We start from the raw sequence: 26,005 nt of genomic DNA, 5'->3' as shown, positions 1-26,005 counted from the left end.
AAGGTTTCCAGTACTAAAGGTCTGCCAGCTTAAGCATCTAACCTACTTAAACACTCTCTCCTCCCTTATGCACTTACTCCCTCCTGGCTTGGAAGATTTGATTTCTGAAATGTTAATAGCAATGGGTTGTGAGGCTACAGGTCATTGTAACTTATGTTTTTGTTTGTAGATTCTGAAATGAAAATATGTCTTCAGTAAAAATAAAAGGACTTAAAAAATTTGTATTGAAGTATAATAAACATAAAGTGTGCATAGCAAGTGTATGGCTTGATGATTTTTAGAACCTGAACATGTCAATTTAGACACAGATCAAGTACAGAATATTTTAGCACCTAGACCCTCCTTTTAGTTCCTAATACCTTCACCATCAAAGGTAACTACTATCCTGATTTAAAAAGTAATTTTTCAAAACCAGGATTTTGTTTGGGCTACAAAGAGGTGGGTTCTCTGGTTCTTTACCTTTTTCATAAGAACTTTTTTCTTAATTGTTAAAACAGTTTCCCCATAGAAATGCAGCAATATAAAATGGGATTATTGTATTTTTTTTTCCAGAATAAAGAACCAGTTACAAATACCAAAAATGTTTCGAACCAGGAAAGATCAACGGTAAGTCATTTTATTTGTCTTTGAATCAAATGTATACAAGTTCCAGTAAGTCTGAAAAGAATTTGTGATAGATACTTGGAGAGCAGTATACAGTAGTGTGATTAGAAGCAGGGAAGAAAAAAAGCATTATTTCAAATAGTATTTTTTTTTTATGTGTGTCTATATGAATTTTGTGTATACTTATTTCTGACTTTGTTTAAAAATTCCTTTGAGGTTGTAATTTAAGGTTAGCTTCTATGCAGCCTTTCTTTCAAATGCCTAGCACAGCAATGGGCTGGTCTGGATCATCATTAAGGATGTAAAGAGGGACGCCTGGGTGGCCCAGTGGTTGAGCGCCTTCGGCCCAGGGCATGATCCCGGAGTCCCAGAATCGAGTCCCACATTGGGCTCCCTGTATGGAGCCTGCTTCTCTCTCTGCCTATGTCTGCCTCTCTCTGTGTGTCTCTCATGAATAAATAAATAAAATCTTAAAAAAAAAAAAGGATGTAAAGAAATAGAAACCATGAATGTAGCACCGGGGGAGGGTGGTATTTGGAGGAATTCCTAAAAGTCAGAAGATGAAGAGGTGGAGAGGGTTGAAGCGGTTGTGTGTACGGACTGAAGGCAGGTTTAGGAGGGCTTAATGTTTGCTTTTTTGCTGTGACTCTTCACATTCCTTAAGTTTTCCAATGATCTTAAAGAGTAGTTTCATAGTAGGAAGGCATTCCACTCTGCACAGGACAAACTCTTTGCTCTGCACGGACTCTATTGCAGGTAGAGGAGTAGGAAATGAAAGAGAAGGAATAGGAAATATTCTGGAAGGATGAAGGTGAAAAGTTTAATGCAGTTATGTGGAACATTGCAGCATTCATAGGCATTTACAGTGGGCAATTTCATTTCCCAGCGGGATGGCTAGTAACATAGATCTTAAGGAGTTTAAGTAATTGAACCTATGTCCTGAAACTGTACAATCTTTCTAACAATATTATCTGACTTCTTACTACCCCAGTTCAATTTTTTAAAATACCCACATTTAACAACTGAATGCTTGATAATTAGTTTAAAATATGGGAAGAGGGATCCCTGGGTGGCGCAGCGGTTTGGCGCCTGCCTTTGGCCCAGGGCGCGATCCTGGAGACCCGGGATCGAATCCCACATCGGGCTCCCAGTGCATGGAGCCTGCTTCTCCCTCTGCCTGAGTCTCTGCCTCTCTCTCTCTCTCTCTCTCTCTCTCTGTGACTATCATAAATAAGTAAAATTTAAAAAAATAAATAAATAAAAAATAAAATAAAATATGGGAAGAGTAATATTAGAAATATTTGAATGGTGATATTGAGTAAAACATAGAATGGTCACATTTAAGGGAGATTCTTTTTTTTTCAAAATCTGTCTTGCCACATTTTTTTTTAATCTTTTTTTAAAATTTTTATTTATTTATGATAGTCACAGAGAGAGAGAGAGAGAGAGGCAGAGACACAGGCAGAGGGAGAAGCAGGCTCCATGTGCCGGGAGCCCGATGTGGGATTCGATCCCGGGTCTCCAGGATCGCGCCCTGGGCCAAAGGCAGGCGCCAAACCACTGTGCCACTCAGGGATCCCGGGAGATTCTTTAGAAATATTGAAAGAGGAAAAATTGAACAGTAGAAAAAGCTTTTTTCCTCCTCTGTTGTTTTGGGTCTGAGAGGACGTCCTCATGGAGAAAAAAGAATGGGAGAAATCCTATAGTCTACTATCCTTCCATTGCTTACCATTCCTTTTCATTGTTTTAAAACAGTGGAAAGTAACTCAATTTAGTTACTAAGAGTTGTTTTATTCTTTTTATTAAAGATTTTATTTATTTATTCATGAGAGACACAGAGAGAGGCAGAGATATTGGCACAGAGAGAACCAGGCTCCTCGCAGGGAGCCCAAGGCAGGACTCAGTCCTCTGACTGGATCATGCCCTGAGCCGAAGGCAGTCCCCCAATCGCTGAGCTACCCAGGCGTGCCCTAAAAGTTGTTTTAAAATGTGGTGAACAATTGTTTAACTATAGCTTATATAGCAGTTTTTAAAATTTAAAATTAAAAAATTTTTTTTTCCTGTTTCAGGATGTTGTAGCCAGAACACAGAGAGATGGGTTTCACATCTTTATCGTTTCTATTAAAACAGAAAAAACAGATGCAAGATGGAATTTGAATGGTATAATTTAACTGCATGCATGTTTGTTGTCTGCTTTTACTGTGTTCTATATTTTTGTCATTGATCCAAATCTACATTTCTATTAAAATACCTCATTCAAGGGATCCCTGAGTGGCGCAGCGGTTTAGCGCCTGCCTTTGGCCCAGGGCACGATCCTGGAGACCCGGGATCGAATCCCACGTCGGGCTCCCGGTGCATGGAGCCTGCTTCTCCCTCTGCCTTTGTCTCTGCCTCTCTCTCTCTCTCTGTGTGACTATCATAAATAAATAAAAATTAAAAAAAAAAAAAAAAAAAAAAAAAATACCTCATTCAAAAATGAATTTCTGTTACTCAAAAATAAGTGATCTGTGTATCTGGGGGGGACTTAAAACTTTATGCTTATCTTAACTGTAATTTGTTTTTTAATAGATTGGAAATTTAAAATTAAGATAAATTTTTAAAATTTCAAACTATAGCAAGATATAAAATTCTTTATCCTTTCAGATTAAAAAAAATTTTCTAATATAGAAGTAGGTAGATAACATTTTAATTGTATTTGCAGTAGATTACATTCTGTCTCATGAAAATGGCCATTATCAGGGGTTTAAAATTTTTATTTTAAAGCATCTGTAGCTTGGGAGTAGAAGTAGCCTATCTGGCAACTGTGGCTTCTATGGGTTTGTGAGCAACCTGCCCACCCCATGACCCCCAAGGTAGGCCCTCTGTGTCTCATTAAGCTATATAGTTCCTAGTGCCCAGTACAAGAGTGGGCTTACAATAAGCAATTTTTAAGGGAACAAATGTTTTCACAGCTCTTAGAATTGCTTTGGCTATCATTTTCCAGAGTGAATGTCTGCTGGACCAATAGTAGCCAAACAGCGTGTGAGGTGCCTAGGGATTTGCAAACTGCTCTGATTCATCTACTAGGGATACAGAAGTGAAGCCAAGCTTTGCCTTTGAGAGTTGCCCAGTCCAGTGGGTAGGCAGAAAGTATTGAGGTGACATAGGCGTTGCTTCAGAAGAGGCACAGGACTGGCGTACCACAGGGGAATCTGGTGACAGTGGCTGCTCTGAAAGAGTGGGAAGTAGGGCCTCTTCCCAGAGATGATATAATGGGCCAGATAAGAGAGCCAAATAAGAGAGCCAGACACCTTGAGGCCATTCTGCTACCTAGACTTGTGGGTCCCCCCTACCTTCCCAGGTATTGTGTCTTTTCACCTAATGCCAGCAGGCAGTTTTAAGGCCCCACTAGTTAGTAACTGGAGCAGTTACTGAGACCTATAAGTCTTATACTGTATTTGGTACTCTGTTTATTATTGTTGTCCCGGACAACAACCCAGACTGGGAGCTTGAATTCAGTAATTTATCCCAAGTTACATTAAGGAAGAGAGTCCTCAGTGAGGTCAGTGACTTAACATGGACCCAGTCAAAGGCCAGTACTACTCTGCTATCTGCTTAAGATCAGATTTGGCCCACTTTTGACAACAGCATGTATACAAGTAAGGGTATCTTGGTGAGATTACATGCCCAATGACTGGTAATTATATAATATCTTATGTGTGCTAGGTAAACAGCATTTGTTAACTTGATTTGTGTTCTTGGAACCTTCTGGAAAATGAGCTTACATTTAAAAATATAAGAAAAGACTAATTCTTCAATTTCTTTATCCCCATCCTTACCAGTTTCTCTTTCTATGATTGGGCCTCATGGATATATTTCTGCATCAGATTGGCCTTTGATGATTGTAAGTACCTCCCATCATTTTTTCCTTTTTTTTAAAAAAAATGAACTTCATATCCTAATTGGAAAATTTAACAATTTAAAGAGCTCAGTGGTGGGTATCTTTTAGTAGCTAATGCTTTGACATACTATTTCTGGTTCCAGAGTGACAGCAAAGTAAAAGATTAGATACTTGAAAGAAGAAATGTCCATTTTCAAATGATCACAGGCCTTAACTGACTTAAAATTGCTCTTCTTCCTACAGTTTTACATGGTGATGTGTATCGTTTATATTTTATATGGCGTACTCTGGCTGATGTGGTCTGCCTGTTATTGGAAAGATATATTAAGAATTCAGTTCTGGATTGCAGCTGTTATTTTCCTGGGAATGCTGGAAAAAGCAGTTTTTTATACTGAATATCAAAACATCAGCAGCACTGGGCTATCAAGTAAGCTGTGACTCTATAAGTACAGTACAGTGCAGGAGGTCCCAAGCATTTGTGAGCAGGGCAGCGGTTTGGGAATAGTTGCATTAGAGATGAAGAGGATGAGAGCCAAGAAGGGAATGTCAGAGTGGGGCTCCAGTCTAGGCTAGCGGATATATCGTCCTCATTTTCTGTTCCCCCGCTTTCCTTCACTTTCCTTCTGGGGAAAAGTAAACTCCCATTCCAGTGACTGACTTAAAACAACAGAAATTCCACATATTAGGTGCTGCTGATCCTTCTAACATATTTCTCTGTGTTCTCCCCCTAGTCTTTCTTCTCCTTTCTGCTCCAGAAAAGAAGGGACATTTGACCCCAGGGAGTAAAATCAGTAGTGCGAGGATGGATGGTGCCTGCAACCTTCTGGCGTTCTCTGTGTCTTCACTCTCACAGAGAACTGCATGTGGGCCATCAGAAGCCCCTCATGGTTTATACACGGAAATGTGTGAATCAGGGAGGGCAAGAAGTTGGGCATCCTCACATGTGTGCCTCAGATTTCTAGAAGGTGGCATGCAAAACGGCCAGAAGTAGAGAAGTAAAGGTACAATCTCATAACCAAAGCTTTGGAAAGGGAGGTAACTGGAAAGGATTGAAAATGCTTAGAAGTGTGTTTCTGAGTGATCTGTTAACGTGATCTTTGTGCAGATTTTCATAGGGTATGGTTATGTCTGTTATTTTTGTAATACTCTAGAAAAAAAAAGAATTAGAATATAGATTTGGCATAATGTTGATAATTATTGTAGTTGAGTATTGGGTAAATAGGAGTTGAGTATATCCCTATCTCTGTGTTGGGGAACGTTTGTAATTTCCCACAATAAAAGGATGTGTACAAGAGAAGAAAGAAAGGACAAATATCCAGGGAGACATATGAGAGGTATTATTACTCTATAAGAGGTTTTAGTGATATTTGCATGCGTGTGTATGTGTATGCTCTAAACCAAATAATGAAGGAGAGGCTGCTGCTCATGGCTGGGGAGGAAAGCATTCTTGAATGTCAAGTAAGGCAGATCAGCTCCTTTGCTTTTAGTGGTGGTCATTTCTTGTTGAGGCAAGATGGAGGGTGGCCTAAACATCGGTGAGGAGCAGCAGAAGGGATACATGAAATACATGAAGGGATGAGAGGCCACGTGCCATCTTCAGGACTTGAAGCCCTCTTGTCTGAGATGACATGAGGCATTGGAAGAGAAACCCCACGTTGCTGCCAGTGTCTTTGAGGAGTCCTGTGAAAAAGAGAGGTGCCAGAAGACGGCATGGCTGCTGCTGTTTCTGATTATCCCAAGTGAGAAGTCTGCAACCCAGGCTTTTTCTTGCTTAGTACTGATCCTAGAATCTTTTAGAAAAAGATTGCGGAGACAGGATATGGTGATTGTTAGGACCCAGCATGGGGACCTTAAGAATATAGGTCATGGCATATTGACTTCTTTTGTGCTTCTAAACTTAGTATTTCTAACTTCTTCAAGGTATTTGACAACTGTGATTTCTTGTGGACAAGGTGGAGAAATGTGAACTGAAAAGTGGTTGTGCAACCATGTCTAAAGGGCTCATGCACATAACCACCTCAGTCTTGTCAGTATAGAGCTATGTTGTCCAGTTGTAGCTAAAAACGACATCTGGCTGTTTAAGTAGAATTAATTTGGCAGCTCACTTCCTTAGTTGTCCTGCATTTCAAAAGCTCAGTAGTCACATGTGGCCAGTGATTACTTTATTAGACAGCAAAGATGTAGAACATTTCCACCATTCCAGAAACTTCTACTGGACAGCCCTGGTCTGGAGAATGGTTCTCATTCCTGGCTGCACATAAGCATCACTAAAGAACTTTAAAATAATATCAGTGCCAAAGATTATGGTTGGCATAGGCCTAAGAATAGGTTCGGTTTTTTGTTTTTAAGATTTTTTTATTTCTTCATGAGAGATATAGAGAGAGGCAGAGACATAGGCAGAGGGAGAAGCAGACTCCCTGCGGGGAACCTAATGTGGAACTTGATCCCAGGACCCCAGGATCACAACCTGAACCAAAAGCAGATGCTCAACCACTGACCCACCCAGGTGCCCTGTAAGAATTGGTTCGGTTCAGAGGCTTCCCATGTGATTCTAGTGTGCATCTAGGATTGAGAATCACTGGTTTAGAAGGAGGTTTTGAAGGACATCTGTCTCACAGGTTTCAGACCTTGTTGCTGGTTTATTCTTACTATTCACCTGACATTTATTGCAGACCTCTGCATATATAGAGAGCATCTGCTAAAATTTTGTGGATGATGTGACATTGGCAGAATTGTTAATACTGGAGGTATAGAGAATAATTTTAGATGGACCTTTCTAACCTCGGTACTTGAAGGAATGCGAAGAGTTTTGATATCTTGAATGGAAAGGTGAAACTTAATAGGCAAGACGTTGAACTTAAGGTTGAACTACAAGTTGCAAAAATACAAGTGGGAAACTTTTTTTAAAGGATTTAAAGGTTGAAGCTGATGAAGAGTAAACTCAACATAGGCAATTATAGAGTGGTTGCCTCCCACCAGCTCCTACAACCTTAGGTTACAATAGGAGGGTGAGCAGTGAAGACGTTGAGTCCTACTTTGCAGTCCAACTGTACCAGGAAGGTTGTATTCACTTTCCTCCAAGAGGGAAAAAGTCCAGAGCAGCTCATGGAGGAATTTGAAAACACCACCCTTAAAAGTTTGTCATCCTATACCTCTTCACACTCTGCATGCTGTCTTGGGGAGCTCATCCATTGTTTTCCTCCTAAAGCTTAATCTCCTGGCCGTATGTCTGTCCTGAGCTGCAGACCTAGTAGCTGGTCACCTGCTAAACATCTTCTGAATGTCCTGCAGACTTCTCAGTCTCTGTATGGCAGAAAAGGAACTCACCTTTGTACTCGACTCACTTCTGTCCAAACCTAATGCTCCTGTCAATGGATGGCCCTGCCTCCATTAGACCTTGGCTCCATCCTCTTGCCACCCTCTTCCTCTCCCTCTAGTTCCACATCTGTCTACAAGGCTTTTGACAAGGTCTCTTACGATTTCTTATGGATAAGTTGGAACTGAAAACAAGAATAAGTAGGTGGATTCACTACTGGCTTCTGAATGTCTTTCTGGTTTTCTCTATCTTCACTGCCAGGACTGTGTTCTCCTCTCTTACCTGGGTTTCTACAATAGCCTCCTGAGCATTTTCCTTGCCTGTAGCCTAGTTCCTTTCCAAACCATTAGGTAGAACAGTCTTGATAAAATAAAGCTGTCAGTTTTACTCTAAGAATCAGCAAACTTCTTTTGCAAAGGCCATATAGTAAATATTTTTGGCTTTACAAGCCATACACCAGTCTCTTACTACTAGTCATCTCTGCTATTGTAACACAAAAGCAGCCACATGAAGATGTAAACAAATGGGCGTGGCTGTGTTCAAATAAAACCTTATTAACAAAGGTAGATATAGGGCCAGATTTGGCCTATGGGCTGTAGTTTGCCAATTCCTTTTTTACTCCCTTGTTTACTGTCATTGACTTCCCACTGCCCTTAGCATAAAATCCAGACTTGTAACATGGTCTGAAAACCTTACGTGATTGTCCCTACCTCTCACCACCTCTTTTTTCACATCCCTCATTACACTGTGCTGCAGACATACTGAACTTTGACGTCCTACAGTGTATTTTACTTTTCCTCCTTCATGCCTTTTCATATACCATTAATTTTGCTTTCCTCTTTATTTCCCCCAAAATAGTTCATTTTTACTAGGCCTTCCTTCAAATTCTGACTTAGATATTACTTCCTCTGAGCAGCTTTTCTAGATCCACTTGCACCTCCCTCAAATGTAGATTAGGTTGGCTTCTTCACAGTCCTAGGAGATACTATGTTGCCTCTAGCACTCACCATGCTGAGTTCTGTCTATCTACTTGTCTTAACCAGAGTATAATCTTCATGAAGGAAGTGAACATGGTGTCTCTTTTCCTCTTAGAGCCACACAGTGAGCATAAACAAATAAATGATGAAGGCATCCTGGAGAAAAGAAAACTCTAGAGGACCTTATGGTTTTCAAATATTTGCAGGAGAGAATGAGGTATATAGTTCTTTGTAGCCTCAAGGGGAAGAACAAGAACAGAGGGAAATTGAGGAAGACAGCTTTTAGATTGATGTAAGCAAGTTGTATCTAATAGAGCTAGCAAATATGGAATGAATTCTCCAGGAGGTTATGAATTCCCATTTACTGAGGTTTTCAAACATCAGTTGGATTAGATGACCTTTGAAGCAAATAGTTAATTCATCTGAGGTCCAAATATAGTTATACACAGTACATATTTAGAATTTTGATGACAAGCCTCTAGATGTACACAGAATGATTTCTTATCTTTCCTCCCATCAGCCCAAGGTTTACTGATATTTGCAGAGTTGATATCTGCGGTTAAGAGGACATTGGCTCGTCTCCTTGTGATCATTGTGAGCTTGGGCTATGGCATTGTGAAGTAAGTATTGGTGTGTTGGAAAGATACTGTGCCTCCAATCTGGTGACTCCTCCGCTCTGCATTAGGAGCTCTGTGAAACTGGACACTCCTCAGTATTATAACACAAATCCTATATGAAAATACCTGCAAGAAGGTGTTTTTAAGGGATTTCCATGTACTGACCACTTTACCCTGTCCTCAAATAAAGATCTTGAGGGATGCCTGGGTGCCTTAGTGGTTGAGCGTCTGCCTTCAGCTCAGGGTGTGATCCTGGGGTCTGGGATTGAGTCCCACATTGGGCTTCTTGCAGGGAGCCTACTTCTCCCTCGGCATATGTCTCTGCTTCTCTCTGTGTCTCTCATAAATAAAATCTTTAAAAAAAAATAAAGATCTTGAATTTGAATTCCAGTAGGTTTTTATAGTTAGATGAATAAGTAATCCACCTTAAGGATAGGAAAATTTTAAATGATTCTTAAAGTTCAAACCATTTTCTATTTCCTAGACACATAGTTATTCTTTTGTCGTTCCCCCCAGTGAGGGGCTTGAAGTCACAACCCCAAGATCAAGACCTGAGCTGAGATCAAGAGTCACTCAACTGACTAAGCCCCCCAGGTACCCCAGGTTACGCTTTTACAATTGTATTTGAGTATTTTAAGGGGGAAAGGACTAAACACCAGGTTAGCAGATTTCAGACTACAACCTGGCCGTCCTATGAGGACCCTACTCCTTCCAGACTCTCTCAGGCCCATCTTTTATGTCTCAATCCTGAGAGTTAGTAAGAATGAACATAGAAGAGCTTGTCCTCTTTATCCTCCCTGCCCTTTTTTTGGTACCATTGTTCTTTATTCTTAAGATTCTCTAATTTCTAGAAGCTCAAGCTTTCAGATTGGATCACCTGCTATATCTTTTCACTGCAATAGCCTTTCAAGTTCCAGATTTCTCCCCTCAGCCCTTAACTCTCCCAAGTATTTGCTTCACTGTCTTTCTCAATGCTTCATGTGTCAGAATTCCTTGTGATTTCAGTATCTCTGTGTGTGATCCTATGAGTAACCTGATCTCACCTCCCCACCTCCACTGCTCTCACCTGTCCCCCCCCATTACTGATTCTTACTGCTACTTTCTAGACTTTATTATTATATTGAACTGTGCCCTCTTTATCATTGTAAATGTTAAGCAATCCACTTTTCAACTGTCACCTTCTTTCCTGTTTATTTTTCCTAATAGTTCCATCTTTGACCCTGGTGTGGCCTCTGACCTTTTGATACTGCCACCTTCAATCGATCCTGCAGGATGCTGAAAGTCTGCATATACCTGAAGCCCTCTGCCTTTCTCTTCGTCAGCCTCCCTCAATAAATCCATCTTTCTGTCTACTTCAGGCTCATACCCAAGCCACAGAATCTGTCTGAGAAGAACACCCAACCATACTGCAGGCTCATCTCACTTCAAGTGTACCCTATAGGCCCCTGGCAGTTTCTAGATCCTCTTGCCAATTGATGGTCCCTTTCCCACTCTGCGGAAGACCATTATCCCCCCTACTCTCCCCTCTAGCCTCAGACTCCCTACCCACGTCTGTCTTAGCCAGTCTTGTTTCTCTTCTCACTGAGGAAATGGAAGCCATTAGAGGGGAATTCCAGTGCATTTCTGCCACCAAGTCTGTACCATTCCCCCCATATCTGGACCACATACAGCTCTTTTCCTCCTCTTGAAGGACACGTGGTAAAGTCCTTCCCCTGGCCTCAGTCCTGGATCCTGTTACCTCCCACCTGTCCGTAGGTTCTGTTTCCTGTGGTGTCATCAGCTTTCCTGCATCACTGCCATCAGCATGTTGTTGGTTCAGTCATCTTCCAAAGCATACCTCCCTCAATCCCAGCCAACCATCTCCACTGTTTCTCCTTCATTTCTCTTCATTCCTGTGCAGCATCATTTCTCAGATGCATTGTCTGTACTTGCCACTTCAACTTCCCTCATTTTCTTCTGAACATACCCTGGTTTTGTCTCCATCCTCCATTGAGACTGCTCTTGTCAATCACCTGGACTTCTGTTGCCAAACCACATGGCTTTGTTCAGCCTTGGTGCCAGGGTCCTGTGGCAGCTTGAGTCTTAGAGCCCCTGGCTGCTCCTCCCCAGTGCCCCCTTCTAGACTCTCTTTATCTTCCTCAGCTCCAGCACTGAAGTGCCCCAGGCTCAGGCCCCAGACCTCCATTCCAGTGACTCGCATCCCTGGGCACGCTTATCCAGTTTCTTGGCTCTAAAATCAGGACACATCATCCACAGTGAACCCACCCCTCCTTTCCACAGCTACCACCCTGGGTCCAACCACCATCTTCTCTCCCTAGATGACTTCAGTACCCTCCTAACTGGTTTCTTGCATCTGCCCTGGTCTCCTCTCAGTCTTTTCAGACACAGCAGCAGCCAAGATGATCCTTTTTAAACACAACTCTGATCTCCTTACATTTCTGTTCATCTCACTCAGTGAAACTCTAATTCTCTTCTGTGGTTTTTCAGATAGCTGACCTTACCTCCTACCATTCTCCCTTTTGAACCCTCTGTTCTGTCCTGTTGCTGTTTCTTAAAACACAATAGACATTTCCTCTCAGTGCTGTAAAGGCCTCTGCCTGTAAGTATATTCCCGCAGGTCCAGGCATGGTTTGCTTTCTCACTCTCATCTCTGCTCACCATCCTCTCCCAGGGAGGCTAGTGCTGTCAAGATGCCCAGTGTGGTGCACACCTTCGTTCACTCTGACCCTCACCCCTTGTATAGTGCCACTTGATGCATATGTTAGGATTTGCTGTCTCTTCTCTTCCACTTGGATATGACTTCCGTAGAGTAAGAGCTTAGCCTGTCTTGTGCCCTTCTGCTTAATGCCCCTGCACAGTCCCCCAGCACATAGGCATGTAGTAAATATGCACTGAATGCACACCCATATACTTGTGAGCTTGAGATTGGTGTAGTTAGCAAGATTTTAGCCAGAAAACCTTTTTTCCATTGGGTATTTATTGAGATTCCTTCTTATGTGCTTTTGGGGTTTTGGTAGGTTTGTTTGTTTTTGGCCTTAATACAGTATACAGACCACAGAGTCCTCATATGGAATCTTGTACCCCACAGTTCTAGTTACAAACTTAGAGCACTCATAGTTCTGGCTGTTGGAAGACTCTAGTTAGGGGGCTATAACGAGTCAGAATTTAGATGAACTATATTAGATACAGAGTCTTAAATATAAGCTGTGGATATTAGTTTAATTTTTAGTTAGAGTTTGTTTTAAAGTGACTACATTACGTATTTTTCCAAAATCAGTTTTTTTCTTCTAATTACTCTGGCAAGAGGTTTTTGAGCTAAAACTAGTTTGTGCTATGTGATTTGCAAATTTCATGAAATTTTAGTTCGGTTTTCAAATTACTCATCACAGAAATCACCGTCTTTGCATTTTCCAAAATCATTGATATTTTTAAAGAATCAAAATGTTACTTTAATTCTTTTCAATGTAAAGAAGGGAAACTATAGTGTGATAGCACTCTTCTTTTGGGTATTGAGAGAAGAAAGGGAATAGAATTCAATATCCTAATACTCCTGTTCTTTTTCTGCCTAAATCAGAAGATCAGTGAATTATCTCTTAAAAAAAAAAAAAGTATCCCAGAACAGTTTTTAATTAATGTTCATGAAAGAATTAAGTTACTGTTCCTGCCAGTGACACGAGTTGCCACTGAGCCTCCTAGGTTTCTCAGGCTACTCTTCTGTCCTGTGCAAGTGAATTCCTGAGTTATGTTAATCTTCTGGCACCTGGGTAGCCTCTACATGTTGCTTTATGGGTATCAGTACAGCATCTAGTCCTAGAGAAGGAGGCCTGTTTCTCCTGAGCCTGTTTTGCCCTGTTCAGAGGAAATAAACTATTTCTTAAAACCAAGGAAGCAGTGGCTGGATTGGGGGGGAGAGGGGCTGATTCGATTCGATAATGATTTCTCTGTATTGAAAATAGAGCCATTTACTGTATTCAAATGCATTTTATTTACTGGTGCCTTTCTTTCTTTTATTATTATTTTTTTCTGTTTCCTCTCCCTCATTCTAGGCCCCGTTTAGGAACAGTCATGCACCGAGTGGTTGGACTGGGAATTCTCTACTTTATCTTTGCAGCTATTGAAGGCGTGATGAGAGTTATTGGGGTAAAAACCACACAATTCCACTTCCATCCCTTTTTGTTGTTGCTATGAAATAAGATTACTTTATATCTCCTGAGATACATTTTTAAAGATAGAACATTTATGAAAAAGGCCTAATTTGAGTTTTTTTTCCCTATTGGACTATTTCCCTTTTTAAATACTTCCTTAAAGTAGTAAAAGTCCAGACAGAGTACCTCTTAAAACATGATCAATTATGAAGCCATTGCTTGATGTCATCCCCTAGGAATTAGCTCCATCTCAAAAACCCGCCTGGTTATTCTTTATAAAGAAATTTATCTTTGTCATTATGCAGTTGGAACACATTCATTTCTTCCTTAACCCTTGGTCTGAACACGTGGAAGTGAACGGAATTAACTATACCCTTTACACATGCAGACATTACATCTCATCACTCTTAAGTTTCATTTGATTATAAGTAGTCTCTGACTCTCATGGACTCAATGTTTGGGGATTCAGCAGACTCCATTCTTGGAAGAATCACAAGAAGGTAGTATCTAGGGGGAAATGACTTGGGTAATGTGGGCTGCAGTGCTTTACTCTCTAGAAAAAGGCAGAACATAGATATCGGAGAAAACCCCTAGGTTTCTAGCTCTTGGTTTTTCTTAGTAATATGGTTGGTGACTGAGTGATTAAGCAGCACCTTACTTGATTCAAAGAACGTAGTAATTTTTACCTAAAGTGTTTTTTGAACTAGTTGTGTAAATCAGATCACTGCACAGAGTGAATAATCTTATGTTGCCATATAAGTTTATTTCATGTATTTTTTATTTTGAAGCAGGCCATTTGTCCAGTTTGTTAAAAGCCTCATTCTTCTTTTTTTCTATTATCTTTGATACATCTGCATTCTGTAATAGATACACCTGCTCTATTCATCTTTGACTCTTTGAAAGGTACATTTATTTTTACTTCTACAGAGTAGTGAAAAGCTTTGCATTTATATATATAATTTACAGCAACTAGTCTTTGGTAGAAAGAAAGAAGATAAATATTGCACATAAGATGTAGTATATGCATTGTATTTCTTTTAAATTTTGCATAGCCAACATCTTAGATATAACTTTTAAATATGATTTTTTTGTCAACTTTTGATTAAAGTATTTCATCTATGGTTTGTTTTTACCCTTCCATGGTCCCCCCCCCTTTTTTTTTCTTTCTATGTCCCTTCACAGGTAGTAGGAAAGATCAGGAATCCATTTCATTAGTAGCTCTTGGCAGTAGGTTTGGTGTGGAGATGGGAGAGATCGAAACGGTTGACCTAAGTAGGTCTGGAGACATGACATGTTTTATTTGCCATTCTGTAATACAATTTTACATTACCATTGAACCAGGTAGATGGCAAGCTAACATCTGTTGCTGCCAAAACAAAAATTTCCATATGCTTAAACACAATTTTATTAGGAATAAAATTTAAAAAGAAAGGAATAAAATTTTTATGTGGCTTTTGTAAAGTGATGAGATGAGCTAAATTGTTTTTCTTTTTCATGTAATAATTTCTATAGTATAATGAAACGTTTATATTCAGATTTCCCTCCGTTTTTATCTTTCAGGGTTCTAACCATTTAGCTGTTATTTTTGGTGACATTATTTTGGCAGTTATTGACTCCATTTTTGTATGGTTCATATCCTTTACTATGTCCTTAAGTACTTTGTTGTATCATTAAAATCCGATTACTTTCAGTTTGTAATAATAGTAGTAATAGAAATATAGGTATACATTATTTTTAATCTCAATATAGGAATTTAGTTGAAGGTGAAAAAGCAACAGTTCCCCAAAGAATATCTTTATTTTTTCTCTTCAGCAAACTTAAGTGCTCAGTATGTACCCCATACTGAGGAGGCAGAGAAGATAAAGGTATTGTCCCTGCATTTAAGAAATACATATTCTGGTAGGGAAGACAAATATATAACTAGGAACAATATAGCAATAGTAATTGCCATCTTAAAGAGGTGCTATGCTAACAGGGAAGAAAAAGTAATTCTAGCACAGAAATCAGGAAAGACATCACAGAGATGGACATTAAATTGTGACTTGGAGGACAGATGAGATTAACTGGGCAAAGAATTGGGGAAAAGGCATCCTGGGAAGAACTGGAAACAAATAGTTGGAACCGTGAAAATATGGGAGCAGTGGTGGAATTTTCCAGAATAGCTTGGACATGTGTGGGAGAATCACAGAAGGAAGGAAAAGATAGAATGACATGCTCAAGAGTCTCAAGTTCCTTCTGTGGGGAGAAAGGAGAAGGGAATCAAAGCCACACGGGTGAGTAGCATGATGAAATCTATGTTACAAAGAACTCGTGAATGACATTTAAAAATGACCTGGAAGGGGCACCTGGCTGCCTCAGTCGGAAGAGCATGCAACTCTTGATCTCAGGGTTGTAAGTTCATATGCCATGTTAGGTGTAGAAATTATTTAAAATCTTATAAATATAAAAATTACCTGGAAAAGGAGAGTCTAGAGCCTAGAGGTAGAAAGTCTAGTAAAGAGTCATTTGCAGTGGTTCAAAAAAGAGATGGTGAGAATTAAAAATAGGGCAAAGACTCCAGATGATAGACTTAGTAGCAATGGGTGGGAAAAGAAGGAAGAGTGCTCCAGAGAGGTACTGCATGTCTCATTTGGGTTGTTGGGGACAGTGTTGCCATCCCCAAAGCAATGAATTTAGGGAAGGGACCATGATGGTTGAAGTTTGAGCTGCCCAGGGCATTAGTGTTAAGTACAGTTGGAAATCCCAGTCTGGGTTTATAAAAGGAATTGGAAGTGATGATAATGGTTGTAGGTCATCTTCATGAGAGAGGTTACAACCCTTGGAAGCAACCCAAGAGCATGTAGACCAGTGAGAGAGGAAAGGACCAGGATGGTGCTTAGTAGGGTAGAAATGTGCATGAAAGGAACACCAGGGTGAAGGGAGGTAGAAGAACCCAGAAATTGTCCTGGAGTGAAGACTGGGTGAGCTTTGGTAAGGAGGGGTGGTCAACAGTGTACAGTACTACAGAGAGAGGAATTGGCGAGATGAATTGGCAAGGTGCACCTGTGTGGTCATTCCAGAGGTCATAATGAGACAGCAGGAGAGCAGGTTCAGTGACATTGGTGGGGCAGAAGCCGTATTACAGTAGGAGAAGTTTTAGAAGCATGGTAGCCCATTCTTGAGGACTCCTCACTGCTTCAGTGACTCCAGTGGAGTCTGAAAAATTCCATCCTTTTTCATTCCAAGGCAGAGCCCTCTAATTCTAATATTCGTGGAAATGGGAGGAACTCTAAAGAAATTGTGACCTGCTCAGAGCAGAATGCAGTGTTATGCATATCTAGAACATTATTTTTATCTTTTTCTTCTGCATTTACATCCTATCTGAAATTTTTTTCTATAGATTTTCTTTTTACCAAGTTTTTTGTTTCCACTGTCTTCAATACTTGTCTTTTAGCTTTTAATATTAAATGTTTTTTCATTTCCTTGTAATTTCTTTCCATTTTCTCATCATTGTTTCTCACAGGAAAGCCAGAGGGCTTGAGTCTGCCTGTGTTCTTCCTGTGCAGGCATGCTAACAAACAGGGCCTTTTCTGAGGCCCCTGTAGGTGGTTTCTTATAAACCCAGTCCGTCTGTTCTTTAAACTCCGTTTGTGAATTTTTAGTACGCTTCCACGTTAAAAACAAAACAAAAAACCTTGTATTTACTCTCCTTACTCTCTAAAGCAATGATTCTTACCCTTGTTTGGGTACTGGGACTGAAGATACCTTTGAAAGTCAAATGAGAGCTGGGGAACCTCTTTTCAGAAAATTATAAACACACATCTCATAGAAGTTTTGCCTGCGGTGGGACATTTAAAAACCTCCAAAGTTATATCCGTGGATTCCCTACTGTCTGAAGAGTGTCTAGTTAAGAAATAATACCTCATTTAAAGAGTTGTTTCTGACTGAACGTGCTTAAAAATAATCTGTCATACTTCTGTTTGAATCCAAGTTTGTTGAAAAAAAAAAATACATCGTTTCAGAGAATGATACCAATTTTCCTATAGCGTAATTTTTATATTTTCCACATGAAAAGATATTGAACTGTTCAAAAGGTGAACTACATTCCTCAGTTCTGCCCACAACCAGTGCTCTGGCCGTGAGTGCTCATCCCCAGGGGCTGTGGTTCTTGTTCCGCTGCAGCCACATCCCTTGTTATTGAAGCTCAGCTGACCTGAGGAGAATGGGCAGGCAGGATGAACATACCTGGCATCAGTATAGGCAGAATTGCAGTGAAGGTGAGCCTAGCTGTTAGTCTCAGCATTACCAGCTCCAGATTCTTCTCTTCTGTCATTGCCTATTTAGAAAGTGAGCTTAAGATACCTGCTTAATATGGAATGGTCTCTACAATTACATATGCTTGGAGCCTTTCATAAGTGAGCAAGTATGTTCTTCAGTCAATTAACTAAACTATAGACATTGCATTTTTTAAAAATCTGTATTGTCTTTTTTCCTGGTAATTTATAGATTTGTATTTCAAAGATTTTCTGTTCACCATCCACAAGGTAGTTCACTGGGAAAAACAGTAATGCATGCTACTTGGCAGAAAATTCCAAAGATAAGCAGCTCTAAAGGCCCATTTTCATCTGGATTTGAATGAGAGCAATTTATCATCTGTACGGAGAATGTTGACTTTGGTCCATTCCAACATGTAGGGAACCAAATTGGAGTGGAGAGATAAGGAAAACAGCCAGAAGATTTAGTTTGCTTAATGATTAATATTGTTAATAAAGGTGTTTGAAATAAAAGTCATAAAGAAGTCCAGAAATTAAAATTATCTTGGTTAGTGTTTCATGGTGAGAGAAAGAAAATTTAGTATTGATTTCAGCTTGAACTTGAATTTCCTGTTATAGCTATTTGGCAGTTCTCTTTACGGAGATGAAAAATCTGCATTTTCTTTACAGAAAGAGTAGATTTCTTAAAGGGTTACAAATGGCAAGCAAAAGAAGCAGGTCTACATACAGCATTGAGCGCTTGCATAATGACCCTGCTTCCTTTGCCTTGATGAACCTAACAGAACTATCCTGTAAGAAAATGATTCTAAAAAAAAAGAAAAAAAAATAGCTTGAAAAATTCAGAGCCGTAGCTTTTCTCATGAAGCCCTCTTCCTCTTTTTTTTCTGCTTGTTTTTAATTTTTTGCTGTTTTGCTGCAGGCAAATGATTCTGATCTTGTGCTTCTGGCCAGCCTCCCTCTCTCTCTTCTTGACTCTGGCTTGTGCTGGTGGATATCCTTTTCCTACTGCAGCAACATGTTCATATTGCTTCTCACTTCAGGATAACCAAGCCTGTTTGCTTTCGTAACCACTTTCCTTTAATGGAAGAAATGATCTAAGCTTTACTTAAATTTAATAATGTCTTGGTAAGTGGAGGTTTAGGCAGTTTTGAATTTACGTTTGATCTTTTTATTCCTTGGCTTCTAAGAAATACTATTGAATTATTAAATGAGACCATATTTTTAACATAGAAAATTCATTTTAGTCAAGAATTTAAAATATGTCTTGATAATGCTTTTTTTTATAAATTCTGACAGTAATTGGTTGAATTGTGTTATTTTAGAAATTGATCTTCTTTTGCAATTCACTGGTCATTTAAGAGGACTGAATAGCAGTTTTGATAATTTGAGTGCTTCCGTGAAGGTTCTGATTTGTGAAGTATTTGGAATTTAAAATAGGCATAAATACAAAATTTGCCACTTCAGTTCTTTTGCTCCACTCTGCTATTTTCAGCATATGGATCACGAACAAAATGTGGTGATGTGCTCCAGAGGAAGCACCCCTTTTACAAAGAGAGAACTCTGGCTTGAATCCCAGCTTCACTGCTGAAGAGTCCGTAGAGAAGCCTCTTTTTGCTTCTTCATACTTGACAATGTTGAGCTTTACCTGATCCCTGTGCTCATAGAAAACAGGTTAAGAAAACCCCTACCCTTTCATCTTCTGTGGAAAAGGCTTACTACAAAGGACCTCCCTTCCCAATAGGACTTTCACGAGACTCCCAGATGCCCCCTTGTTACCTATGTCTGGCCTTCCCAGACACAGACCCTCCTGACCATTCTGACCAGAACACCAGGCTGGACTCAGACACCAATCTAACCAGACCACCAGCCGTCTCCTTCCCCAGGTCCCTGAGCTTCGTCCAGCACAGTCCTCCTCAGTGCCCCTCTTGAGAATCTGCACACCTCAGGGAAAGTCACTCCCAGAGCAGCTGTCTAGTCACACCACCCACTTCCCCACATCTGCTTTCCAGTCTTGTTTTCCCCTCCCTATAAAAACAAAGCCCTGTCTGGCCTGACTTGTGGGACTCTCTCAGATCTTAGAGTTAGAACATTCTCCCCATTGTAATAAGCCTCATCTGCAATAACCTTTTGAATGAAGTCTTTCCTGGCCTAAGTCCCAATTTGTTTTATTTGACATATTTCATTTTTCAGTTCATACAATGGAATTGATAGATGACCTAAGTCTTAATTATGGTCATTGAGAGGATAAAATGAGAGTAGACTAGAAAGAACAAAGTAAGAAACAGAGACAAAGGCAAAAGCCAAAGAGCATGTCATAATATGATCTGTAAGTGTCTGACCTAAGGTGGGCTCGTTGTTTAGTGTATATACTGCTCTGCCCTATGCTTTGGGAGCTTGACATTGAAGGAGAACATCATAGAGGTTCTTGCTTGTTGTCTTCCTCAAAGTTTATTTAGTTCAGACCATGGTAAATGGTAAAGCAAAATCTGTGATAAAAATCAATATCATGATAATACAGTATTGGCTTAAATAATATTTTCTGTGTTTTTATAGGAACTATAGCAGTACTAATTTTAGAAATGTAGACGATTCTTTGTTTTTTAACTGTTTATTACTATTTAAAATGTTTTTCCTTAACTTTTTTTGCACATATTTATAAGTTTGGCACAAACAATGAAGACTCTAAGGCTAAGAAAGAACACAGTGAAATTTTCTTTATACAGGCACTTTACAAATACTCTGATCTTTGCTGTACTGGGTAAGCTATTTAATTTTTTATATTATAATAAATTATTTCAGTATTGCATGTTCCTTTAAAGATGACTCTTTTGATGTGTTTCAGCTTCTATAGTGTTTATGGTATGGACAACTAAGACATTTAGAATTGCAAAATGTCAATCAGTAAGTATAACCTTCCTATTTAAATAGTTTTTCATTTTTAATTATACCAGTTTGGGTAATTTTGAAGAATGTAGTTTGTGTTTGTAAACAGAGGCAATTTAAGTGGAGATTTTCAGCTTAGTTTGAATTATTTTACATAGAATTATAAGAACTTTTGCCTCCTTTAAGTGAATCTGAAAAAGTTCCTCCTAAATCTGCTTTTCAAATTATGCTCTTCCCTTTATATATATATATATTTTTTGATGGGTACACAATTTTTATTACACTATTTCTATGTGGTTCAAAAATTGCATAAGAAAAGTTTTTTGAAATTGTATAGATGATAAAGGGGAACATACAGATAAATTTTTGCACATACAGGGGCCTGAGGCTATAATCACTCACTATATTGTCTGGTATAAAGAAGGTGGTCAATTTAGTAACATAAAACAAAGCAAAACAGAAAAAAACAATCCCTCTGAAGTCCCTCTTTTTGGTCAAGGTATTAATTCCCATCCCAGCTTCTTGCCCGATCACCCAGTTCTTTTACACATACACAGTCTTACACTTTTCCAACGAGTATTTATTATTAGTTAAGCCATGATTCAGGATCCCAGGGTGGGGATCACCATGTACCCAGGTCCCCCTTCACCACCCTGGGAGAAGGATGGAGGACAGAGGAGAGGTGGGTGGAGCCAGTTCAGATCTTCCCAGGAAATGTGCCTTCTGCCCAGAGGTCATCCCAGGCCAACACCCAGGATATGGGGCAGAGGGACTTGTACACATGCCGGTACCATTTGCACATGGAGACATCACCCCCTTTAGCAGCCATTGCCTTCTCACAGCGGTGGAAGTCCAGGTAGTTGTGCCAGCAGTTCCTAGTCTGGTTCTATTTGGGGAAGCGGCTGTCAAAAGGGGCAGACTGGTAGTCCTTGATTTTGGACTTGATGTCTTCTCCCATGGTGCTGACTCTAAAGACACCCCTGCAGCACCTCGCAGCTCAGTGTGACCCTCAGCAAAGACCCCCTTTATATATTTTGAAAAAATATTATCTTTCTATATAACTTAAGGTAACAGGAAATCTTCTTGCATATCATGAAATTGGGTTGTTTTGTATCTAAATGGTACTGTAAACCTTTAGTCTGACATGCTTATAGGATGGTACATTCATTATGAACATTCAGGAGATACTCTCCGTGGGTTCTCTAGGTAGAAGATAATGTTTCTTAGACTTAAAATGTAAAAGGCCTTCAAAAAAAAACTTTAAAAACCCCTCATCGGGGCTTCTGGATTTAAGCTAGTTTCTAGTTCTAAATAAACATTACAAACAGTCCTCTGAGCATCCTAGATTTCTGCCTTAGGGATAATTAAGTGAGAGAAGAAACTGAACTTTCTGGAATTTCTTTTTTCTCTTCCCCTCACTTTAGGGTTTTTCACTTGGAGTTCTAAGTGTATCTTTTGGATTTTTATTTTTGTTTTCTAAATCTTTCTGTTGACCCTAAAATTTTATGGAAAGGCACATTCATCATGTTAAATAGCCCTTTTTGAAACATTTCAAACAATAAATAAAATCTCCTGTCTCATTGAAAGCAAGGTAACCTATTAGAAAAAATACTACAGGGGATCCCTGGGTGGCTCAGCGGTTTAGTGCCTGCCTTTGGCCCAGGACGTGATCCTGGGGTCCCGGGATCGAGTCCCGCGTCGGGCTCCCAGCATAGAACCTGCTTTTCCCTCTGCCTGTGTCTCTGCCTCTCTCTCTCTATCATGAATAAATAAATAAAATCTTAAAAAAAAAAAAAAAAGAAAAAATACTACATTGAGATATTCAACATCAGAAATTCTAATATGATATGGATGTCAAAATACCCATTGTGAACTTGCTTCTGATTCTTCTTTTAACCTGCCTCATGACTGTTCTCATTTAGAAAATAGATCGAATGACCTTGAAAGCCCCTTTATGATGCTAATTCTTTATGATACTGTAGTATATAATTTGTGTTAGAGTTTTATTTATCTGATTAGTTGTAAGGCTGAAGTAGGCATTCATGTTAATAATTTGATAAAGAGGGATCCCTGGGTGGCGCAGCGGTTTGGCGCCTGCCTTTGGCCCAGGGCGCGATCCTGGAGACCCGGGATCGATTCCCACATCGGGCTCCCGGTGCATGGAGCCTGCTTCTCCCTCTGCCTGTGTCTCTGCCTCTCTCTCTCTCTGTGACTATCATAAATAAATTTAAAAAAAAAAAAAAATCTTTAAAAAAAAAAAAATAATAATTTGATAAAGATAGTGTTTCTTAGTTTTTATTTTCTTAAAAAAACATATACTATTTCAAAGATGAACTGGTAGGAAAGATTTCATTAGTATTTATCATTGTACACTATATTTTTTAAAGATTTTATTCATAAGAGACACAGAGAGAGTGAGATACCTAGGCAAAGGGTGAGGGAGAAGCAGGCTTCCCAGGAGTAGCACAATGTGGGACTCGATCCCAGGACTCCAGAATCACTCCTGGAGCTGAAGGCAGATCCTCAGTTGCTGAACCACCCAGGTATCCCTGTCATTGTACGCTATTTGAATGGGAAATCTATCGATGTTGATCAGAAAATTAACATTTCATGTTTGAATTGTCCTTGTTACAGGATTGGATGGAACGCTGGGTTGATGATGCATTTTGGAGCTTCCTTTTTTCACTTATCCTTATTGTAATCATGTTTTTGTGGAGACCATCAGCAAATAATCAGAGGTACCTAACATGGGAAAATTCAAGTTTGGCAAGCATTTGTTGATCACTGCTATTGTGTTCAAATAAAAATGCATTAATAAAAACTGAGGGAGTAGGCCTCGCCTTTAAAGGAGTATACAGTCAAGTAGGGAGACAGACATAACGCAAGACAGTGAAATCAAAGGTATATAAACTTGGAAGTCCAGGGGGAAGACCAAAGAGGGATGAGGAAGACTCCTTGAAAGGCAGAATTTATGTTCTGCCTCGAGGACATGAGCAGAACAGTGGAAGATTGAGCTGTGAAAGAATGTACATTTTCTGAGATAGTGGGGGAAGCCATGGTATATTTTGGGGGTCATTAAGGCATGCATCTTGGTTAATACCTACTTACATTGGAGGGAAATAAAGCTGGAAAGGAAGGGTGGGACCAAAACCATGAGGAGACTGAATGGTGGGTTCAGGTAGACCATTGATGACGTATGATGGGGAAGTTCCATCTGCCCCTTGCCTCACTCTTTCGCAAGGAAGGGGCCGTGAAGTTTCTTGAATGCCCTTCTAGGAAAAAAAGAAAATGTATATACCCGTGTGTATGTTTCTCTCTCTCTTTTTAAAAATACGTCATAATTATACATACATATATACATGTATACACTATTCTGCACCTTGTCCACGACGTATCTTTCCATATCATCTTGTATAGATCTGCCACATTTTTTTTAAAGTAGACTCCACGTGGGACTTGAACTCATGACCCTGAAACTGAGAATTGCATGCTCTGCCAACTGAGCTAAGCAGGCACCCCTTGATCTATCACATTATTTTTAATGGTTCTTTGGCATTCCATAATATGAATGTAGCCTAATTTATAGAACCAATCCCTAATTATTAGGCACTTTGTTTCTAGGATTATTGTTAGTATCAGCAATGCTTTCTGAATGCTGTTGGACCTAGCAAATGTGGCTCAGTCATTATGCTTTATTTTCACCAGTCAGATTAGCAATTTTGTTAGTGGGTAAGTTAAAAAGTAGTGGGCAGGGAGGGTAAACCTGACATGGAGAAGAAAGTAGAACAGGAAGTTCCCTTCCCTGAACATTGCAGAACTGCTTTCCAGAAAGATCTTACCCAGTTATGCTTTTACCAGCAGGGTTTAGAAACTCTAGTTTCAGTTTCACCACTAATAATCTTTCCTAATTTGAGAGTAATTAAATTTTTGTTATTTGAATTTTTAAGAAATGTTTAAAACATAAATATTTTTGTATGCAATTATGCTTTTAGATATGAACTGAAAACTGAAAGCTTAAATGTGTTAGTAAAAATACTCCTCCTTGTTTCTGATGTAGATATGCCTTCATGCCGTTAATAGATGATTCTGATGATGAAATAGAAGAATTCATGGTACCATCTGAAAATATAAGTGAGTGATATGTTTTTATTAAGTGGCCACTGTATTGTACCTTTACTTGTGATGCAAGGTCAGATACATTTTTTTCCTGTTAAAATAATTTTAAAACCCTATCTACAAAACCCCTATTATGCTAGACGATCACGAAAAGAAAAGTCAGTAATGAAAATTTTAAGATCATAATGTACTTTAAGCTTTTGTTACCTGTTTGCTTTTAAGGCCTAAGTATTAAAGTAGGTATACTGTTTCACATTAATAATTAATAATTTAGTGTGTATTGTTCTTAACTCCTAATAATCATTTTAATGATGATTGCTAAATCACCTCTTTTTGCTCTTTAGAATTACACATCCTTATAATTTCCTGATCATTCGCAAAGCATTTCTAATTACAGTTTTAGTACTAGTTTAATCTTTCAACTAATTTCTACATTGCATTTTATCATTTTATTAATTTTACCATAATACTTTAGTTAAGTGTTAAGGCAATGTCAGTACATCATTTAGTTGCTGAAAATAAGTGTGTAGAACCATACATGTTTATAATTGTAACTCTCAATATTATTAAGCAGTCAGTTCCACAAACTGGTAAGTAGAATCAGTACAATCCCAATCATAATTCTAACTGACCTTGGGGGCACCTGAGTGAGCTCAGTTTGGCTCAGGGCGTGATCCCGGGGTCCTGCGATCAAGTCCCACATTGGACTCCCCATGGGGAGCCTGCTTCTCCCTCCACCTATGTCTTTGCCTCTCTCTGTGTGTCTCTCATGAGTAAATAAATATTAAAAGAAAAATAATTCTGGGATGCCTGGGTGGCTCAGTGGTTAAGCATCTGCCTTTGGCTCAGGGCATGATCCTGGAGTCCCGGGATGGAGTCCCTCATCGGGCTCCCTGCATGGAGCCTGCTTCTCTCTCTGCCTATGTCTCTGCCTCTCTCTCTCTCTCTCATGAATAGATAAACAAAATCTTCAAAAAATTAAATAAGGGATGCCTGGTTGGCTCAGTGGTTTAGCGCCTGCCTTCGATCCAGGGTGTGATCCTGGAGTCCCAGGATCGAGTTCCACATCGGGCTCCCTTCATGGAGCCTGCTTCTCCCTCTGCCTGTGGCTCTGCCTCTCTTTCTGTCTCTCATGAATAAATAAATAAGATCTTTAAAAATAAATAAAATTAATAAAATTAAATTAAAAATTAAAAAATAATTCTAACTGACCTT

The 26,005-nt window shown here is 39.4% G+C and overlaps 1 protein-coding gene and 1 pseudogene across 10 annotated transcripts in view; one reads left to right on the top strand and one right to left on the bottom strand.

The window, feature by feature from the left end:
• The window catches only part of TMEM87B (transmembrane protein 87B), a 56,187-nt gene that overhangs the window by 12,888 nt on the left and 17,294 nt on the right, over positions 1–26,005 (top strand). For 9 of the 10 annotated variants that reach the window (XR_013349278.1, XR_013349279.1, XM_077843305.1 and 6 more), the window contains exons 5-15: positions 553–606; positions 2,673–2,763; positions 4,425–4,486; positions 4,727–4,910; positions 9,297–9,396; positions 13,440–13,533; positions 15,099–15,174; positions 20,445–20,549; positions 20,634–20,692; positions 23,309–23,412; positions 24,732–24,805. Coding sequence is in view for 8 of the 10 variants with exons in the window: in XM_077843305.1 (XP_077699431.1) it covers positions 553–606; positions 2,673–2,763; positions 4,425–4,486; positions 4,727–4,910; positions 9,297–9,396; positions 13,440–13,533; positions 15,099–15,174; positions 20,445–20,549; positions 20,634–20,692; positions 23,309–23,412; positions 24,732–24,805 (1,003 nt within the window). In the remaining 2 variants the exon portion in view is untranslated. Of the gene's footprint in view, positions 1–552; positions 607–2,672; positions 2,764–4,424; positions 4,487–4,726; positions 4,911–9,296; positions 9,397–13,439; positions 13,534–15,098; positions 15,175–18,710; positions 18,787–20,444; positions 20,550–20,633; positions 20,693–23,308; positions 23,413–24,731; positions 24,806–26,005 lie in introns of all 10 variants that reach the window. The other variant, XM_077843303.1, reaches the window with a different exon arrangement.
• On the bottom strand, positions 21,240–21,647 carry LOC144280860 (cytochrome c oxidase subunit 6B1 pseudogene; annotated as a pseudogene).

Source organism: Canis aureus, chromosome 12 (genome assembly GCF_053574225.1).
Source record: "Canis aureus isolate CA01 chromosome 12, VMU_Caureus_v.1.0, whole genome shotgun sequence".
NCBI classification, from domain to species: domain Eukaryota; kingdom Metazoa; phylum Chordata; class Mammalia; order Carnivora; family Canidae; genus Canis; species Canis aureus.
This window is presented reverse-complemented; position numbering and strand designations above follow the sequence as displayed.